This window comes from Dermochelys coriacea, chromosome 6, assembly GCF_009764565.3.
Source record: "Dermochelys coriacea isolate rDerCor1 chromosome 6, rDerCor1.pri.v4, whole genome shotgun sequence".
Taxonomy (NCBI): Eukaryota; Metazoa; Chordata; order Testudines; family Dermochelyidae; genus Dermochelys; species Dermochelys coriacea.
Window position 1 is genome coordinate 109904555 of NC_050073.1, and position 7008 is coordinate 109911562.

Genomic DNA, 7008 nt, shown 5'->3' on the forward strand with positions numbered 1-7008 from the left:
ATTTATTGCTTATCCCCACAGCTCTTCTTTGTTAGCTCTAAACCTCTACAAACTTGTGTCTACCTCCATTCACACAGCTGTCACTTTTCCATTCACTGTCTTCCTTCATTCCTGTAGCTCACGAAAGCTTATGCTCAAATAAATTTGTTAGTCTCTAAGGTGCCACAAGTACTCCTTTTCTTTTTTGCAAATACAGACTAACACGGCTGCTACTCTGATTCTTTCATTTTGTTTCTTTCCCTTATTTCCACCTTCTTCGTGCCTGCTTTTGCCTACCCCAAAACCTTTGAAATGCCAGTCTGTGATTTTTCCCAGTATTTACAGAACTTAAAAAAAAATTAATAGGACAAGTCATGATATTCAGTAGTACTGATTAGTACATGCCTGAGGTTCATTAGTTAGTGATTCATTTAAAATATTCTTATACCATGTAAAGAAAAATCTGTCCAAATAAAATAACTTCAAATCTAAATATTAAGACTCTAAAATATTACCCTACAAGACAAAAATGCTGAAGTTCTTTGATAAAAGTTAATAGTCTTGTCCCATACTTCCTTCATCTCTCTAGAAAATTGTTTTGTTGATAAATCTCGTGCCATACAAGAAATAGTGTTAAGATCCAAAAGCTTAGTTATCCTGATTTTAAGATTAGTTAGGGCCCTACCAAATTCATGGCCATGAAAAACGCATCACAGACAGTGAAATCTGGTCTCCCCCCATGAAATCTGGTCTTTTATGTGCTTTATCCTATGTTTTCCAGATTTCATGGGGAGAGATCAGAGTTTCTCAAATTGGGGGTCCTGCCCAAAAGGGAGTTGCGGGGGGGATTAAGATTATTTTAGGGGGGTTGCGGTATTGCCACCCTTACTTCTGCACTGCCTTCAGAGCTCGGCAGCTGGAGAGCAGCGACTGTTGGCCGGGCACCCAGCTCTGAAGGCAGCACCCTACCAGCAGCAACGCAGGCGTAAGGGTGGCAATACCATACCATGTCACCCTTACTTCTGTGCTGCTGCTTTCAGAGCTGCGTGGCCGGTCAAGATCCTACAATTACAACACTGTGAAAGTTTTTAGATTGAAATAGCTGAAATCATGAAATTATTGATTTTTAAAATCCTATGCCTGTGAAATTGACCAAAATGGACCGTGAATTTGGTAGGGCCCTAATCACAGTATCCAGAAACAGAATTTCAGAAGTAAATTAATTTACATCTTTCTTCCCCCTCACCCCCCCAAGTATTAGAAGCTGAGCATACTCTGATTTTGAAGGAAGAGACCATCTGCTAGCATAGTGTTGCATTGTTTATCTTATTTTTCTCCCTATATAAAATCTTTCTCCTTCTGTGTTTCAGTTGTTTTCTGATCATTTTTTGTTTAATGCACTGAAAAAAATGCCTTGCTGCAAAGACACTACATGCATAAAACTATTCAGGCTAAGTCTTTCATGGTTTCCCCTTTACAGTTTTTTTAAATTAACTGTATTTACAAGATGTCACCACTACTTAACAGTAAAATGTGTATTTGAAAAACACATCTAGACAGAATTAATTAAAATGTATCGTTGTACTTCACACAGCTTGAGGAAATAACTGGGGCATACAGACAATCTATAATAATTGAGTTGTTTCGGAAAACAAAATGATCTAAAAATAGCTAAACTAGATCCAAATGAAAAAGCATACATAAATGTATGGAGTAAATGACATTTGCAAATTGTAGCATTTTGTCAAATAAACAACTTATACCAAATATTTTTTCTCTCAGAATACAGTTTTAAAACAAACAGTTTCAGTAGAGCATGACTTTATCGGTGACTTCTCACACTGGAGAGATAGTATGAGATAAATAAGCAAATTAGGCTAACGTGAAAATGTTAGGTTTCAAAGTGGTAGCCGTGTTAGTCTGTATCAGCAAAAATAACGAGGAGTCCTTGTGGCACCTTAGAGACTAACACATTTATTTGAGCATAAGCTTTCGTGGGCTAAAATCCACTTCATCCGATGCATGCAGTGGAAAATACAGTAGAAGATATAGATAACACACACACACACACACACACACACACACACACACACACACACACACACACACAGCATGAAAAAATGGGTGTTGCCATACACACTATAACGAGAGTGATCAATTAAGGTGAAGGTTTTTTTCTCCTGCTGATAAGAGAGAGATCAATTAAGGTGAGCTGTTTAATATAACTCTCGTTATAGTGTGTATGGCAACACCCATTTTTTCATGTTGTGTGTGTGTGTGTCTGTCTGTCTGTCTATCTATCTATCTTCCTACTGTATTTTCCACTGCAGGCATCCAAAGAAGTGGGTTTTAGCCCACGAAAGTTTATGCTCAAATACATTTGTTAGTCTCTAAGGTGCCACAAGTACTCCTCATTCTTTTTGATGAAAATGTTACCATTTCATCAGCACAGTAATGTAATAAATTTTCAAATATTTCATTAGGTGTTTAGAGTTAACTATATACCATTGGGTTTCTTAAAGATGTTTTTATGAAATTTCAGTTTAATCTGCAAATCAAAACCTCGACAAGTAATTGCTTCCAAGTGGTATGGGAAACCATATGATTGGAATCAGGTAAGGTTATAATTTTCTAAAAAACTAAGCAAATGGGAATGCGTTATTACAATATTCCTTCATATCTGGAGACTTACATTAGGTTCAGATCTGATGGTCTCAAGTAAGATGGTTTTTGTGTGTGTATTCCTTTGCCGATATCTGTTAACCTCATGAGCAGAGATGATTTGGATAACAGTACAAATATTGTTGGTTTGGATTTGAGGTGCATGGACAGATCCATATATTCCATCTGGCTCTTGTAATGGTTCCTGTTTAATTTTGTCACCCCCAATATTCATTATTTCCAAACAAAACACTTCAGAAATTTGCAGTGAAGGATGGTTTCTGGCAGGGAGTTGTCATTTATTGATTGCTGCTCAGTAGGATAAAAATTTTATTACTGTCTGAATTTTTTTATTCCCCTTTAGAAATTAACCTTTTGATATTTCCCATCAAATAGCATAAAATCAATGAAAGGAAGGAAAGTTAGTGACTGGTGTATTTAGGTTACTTGTTTTGGAATTGTTAGCTCACCGCAGTATATGCTTGATTTTATTGCTGGCCATTGTTGTATAACAGGATTTCCTTTTTATGCTTTCAGGAAACCTGCTGGTTTTAGGTCACATAGGGAGGTAGTAGTCTGGAGATTTCAAAGGGTTTCCTGCAGCTCAGAAGTAGGGTTTTTGTTTGGAGTAAGTCCTAGTCTGCCCAGCTAGTCTGTTAGAAATCTTTCCTGACTTCCTCAGTGGGTCTACCCATGCAACTAGATTCCCACCACATTTGGTTCATGGCCAGCTTAGTGGTCAGTGAACCAGCAGGAACGAGGCAGGCCAGTGGGTATCATGTGTCTTTGGGGGTGGAGGGAACTGGGTGCTTTTCTGAGATGGGTAAGTGAGGGGTTTAGGTCTCTTCTTGAAAGGAAAGTCTGAGAAGATGGGATGAGCACAGAGGGCAAATATGCTCATCCTCTTTACAGTTCACTGTGGGGAGTGTTTAATTTTGCTGTAAGGTTGTCCTATACTGATGTTATAGGAGTGTAAATGGACAGAAAATATCTGTCCTCTGCAGCTCTAGTACAGAGTATGCATATTGCTACCTTTTATACCTTGCATAAGCAGAAGTAGTGCTTGCTACTCATTTTTCAAATTTCAATAGCTATCCTCAGTGTCAAAATATGCTATTATGCCATCTGTCTCTCTCTCTCAGGGAAAACTCCACTTAATATTTTTTTAGATGCTCTTAAACCCCACAGTGCTGTTACCGTTAACAGACGCACATTCTCCTTTCCCTTCTAAACTGTCTGAGGAACTGAAAAAAACCTATGGTTGATCCTTATTTCATGGTGTATATGGGATATGAGCAGTGCTAAAGCAGTGCTCTATACTGATTCCTCTCACAATATGCACATGTACATGAGTGTGTTCATTTTGACCTGATAATTCAAAGAACAGCAACTCATAGATTTTTTTTTTAACTGCAGTACAAAGAATAGCAGGACATAATTATAAAGGGCAATGAACATGCTAGTATAACCTTTTGTTCATCTACATTGTTTTTAATTTTTTGTAAAAGCAAGTTGTTGTGTAAGCCATATAGCAACATGTCAAAGTGTATTTGAATTCTGAGGGTCCAGGACATCTTATTTTATATAATAGTTATCCACTTGATAAATAAAGCCTGTGGATCTGAAACGGAGAATTCTGACACAGGCATCCCATGATGTGAGTTTGGGTTTTTATGTTAATATTTATCTAATTTTTCAGCATGCCATACACAATTTGAGAAGTTCCTATGATTTGGAACAATCAAAAAGTTATTTGAAAACAAGATAGTGGGGAAAAAAATCTTGTGTTTGCAGAGTTAGAACATATGAACTTACATCTTTCTACCATTGTAATTTTGCTTCTTTTCATCAGGTGGATTCAAAACTGATCATCGACCAGTCTGAAAGGCAGAATGAAAGAGGAAAGAACACTTTTCTTTACCAGCTACATAAGCTGGTTGTGTTAAATACTTAAATATTTCTATAAATCCTTAAAAGAAAGAAAGATTAAAGCAAGTTTTTAGTTTAATTTTACTGCTGTTTTCTGTATGATCCCTAAAGGTTGGCTCCACATCTCTCTGATCCTAAAGAGGAAGGTAGTATTCAGTTTGGAGTATCCTAGTGGGTGTATTAATAAGATAAAAAATGCATTATGGCCTTTTCTCCCAAAGATTAAGAATCAAGGTACACATATACAGAAAATACCTTTCATAGAATAGATTTGTTTAGAGCAAGAGGCTCTTTTTCTTTTAATAATGTTTCTGAGACAACTTTTCAAAAAGCACCCAATAAACCAAAGGGGAGAAAATAGATACAGTCTGAGTTGTTTAGCTCTTTCAGTAAAGTATACAACAGTGAAAGATGAATACTATTTTTTTGTCTTTGAGATAAAAATATTGAGTTGCATATTGAATTTTATGTTTTATTTGTTTGTTACTAGTGTTTGAATAATAAATCTTAAAGCAAATTTGCTAATTTGTATAATTAAAAAGTTTATTGACACTGATATTTTAGTTTATGTACTGGTGACTTCAAGGCATATTTGTGTACAAATTTAGTTATAGTATATAATTAAAGATCTCATGCTGGATATAATCACTTGCACGGTACACTTTTGACACAAAACATAAGTCTTAAGTACATATTTTTTCATAGGTAGAGGGAAAATCTTCTTGAACCTCTGATTCACTGTTCCTCCATTCTTTTTTCCTGTCCCCTAAAACACAAGGTCTTTACCCCCCAAAATATGAGGCTGCTAGCTTCAGAATAAAACACACAATTGGAAATAAGATATGGTGTCTTTCCCCTTCCTCTTCACAAACCTGGTTAATAAAAATTGAATTTTATGACTGTTGGTGTGCCACTAGATTCATAATATACAACAGGTATTTTTAAAGTAGTTTAATTGTGTTAAACCAGTAGGTGGCAGTGCCAATCACTATAAATAGGCTAGCAGCTTTGAGAAACAAAGCTAAAGTGAAGAAATCTTAAAAGAAGAGTAATTTTAGTGATACTTTTCAGAGTAGCAGCCATGTTAGTCTGTATTCGCAAAAAGAAAAGGAGTACTTGTGGCACCTTGGAGACTAACAAATTTATTAGAGCATAAGCTTTCGTGAACTACAGCTCACTTCATCGGATGCATCTCATCTGATGCCTGGTCTGCCCTCAATCTTCCTGGTGAGCAACCCACATGAGACCTGCCTATATTGCCTCGGGGGAAGTATACATTCCCTTGGGGTGCGGCATCTGCTGTGCTTTCCCTGCACATACCAGGCAATCTCATGAATTCAGGCTCCAGAGGTACTTCATGGAGCACCCTATGAGCCCTGTTCACATCTGGAGTCCTCCTGCTTCCCTTCCACCCATCTAGAGCCCCCGGACAGCACCCCACCGGCATCCAGTACCAGCGGTTCGGAGTCTTCCACCAAACACAGAGACTCCTTAAATTGGAAACGCAAGGAAGACCAGGACAAACACCCACACAAGAAGAGTGACAAATCTCCACGTAAATCCTCTAAAAAGAAACCCGCTTTGCACCTTTCTCCAGCACTGCCGAGACACCACGTCTTAGAATGGGTGCATCTGGAACTTGCAAGGAAAAGAGGGCATCAATGGTACAAGGAGCTCCCAGTGTTGTGAAACCACACACTGAAAGGTCAGTAACAATGCCTGTGTCACCTAAGGCCAGAAGGGATCCGCCCATGCACAGATCCTTCACCTCCAAGATGGCATAAATGGCAGGCCAAGCCTAAGACACCTGGCAATTCACTTCTGGTGGGACCTTGATATAATCTCCTGGAGGACCTAGCTATCTATGCAGACCTGAAGTCCCCAATTTTCTTGTAGCCTGTCCTGTTGTGGGAAGTGTCCCCAGGGTAGTACCAGGGCCCAGCCAGGAACTGGAGGCTCAGCTTCAATCTCTGTGCTACCCACCTACTCCCTCTCCCAATCATCCAGGATCAGATCCCACAGCACCACCAGCCCTGCTACTGGAGCACAAGGAATCCCTTTTCCTTAGCTGAGAACTAGCTAGTATCAACAGTCCCTCCAGCTACCTGGTGAAGATCTGTCAGTCCAGAAGGGGCTTCCAGATCCATTATCTTGCTCTCACGTTCTTGCCAACAGCAGTTCTGGTCCAGGAACCAATAGTGTCCACATACGTACTCCTACAATCCATCTCATCAACCCTGTCGGGGCCCCTGGGACCCATAGAATCATAGAATATCAGGGTTGGAAGGGACCTCAGGAGGTCGTCTAGTCCAACACCCTGCTCAAAGCAAGACCAATACCCAACTAAATCATCCCAGCCAGGGCTTTGTCAAGCCTGACCTTAAAAACCTCGAAGGAAGGAGATTCAACCACCTCCCTAGGTAATGCATTACAGTGCTT

The 7008-nt window shown here is 38.9% G+C and overlaps 1 protein-coding gene across 2 annotated transcripts in view; it reads left to right on the plus strand.

The window, feature by feature from the left end:
* Nucleotides 1-5086, plus strand: part of TDRD9 (tudor domain containing 9) — a 171727-nt gene extending 166641 nt beyond the window's left edge. For both annotated transcript variants that reach the window (XM_038406469.2, XM_038406467.2), the window contains exons 35-36: nucleotides 2522-2594; nucleotides 4493-5086. In XM_038406469.2, coding sequence (XP_038262397.1) covers nucleotides 2522-2594; nucleotides 4493-4594 — 175 coding nt within the window. In that variant the 3' untranslated portion in view covers nucleotides 4595-5086. The remainder of the gene's footprint in view (nucleotides 1-2521; nucleotides 2595-4492) is intronic.
* Nucleotides 5087-7008: the final 1922 nt, after the last annotated feature.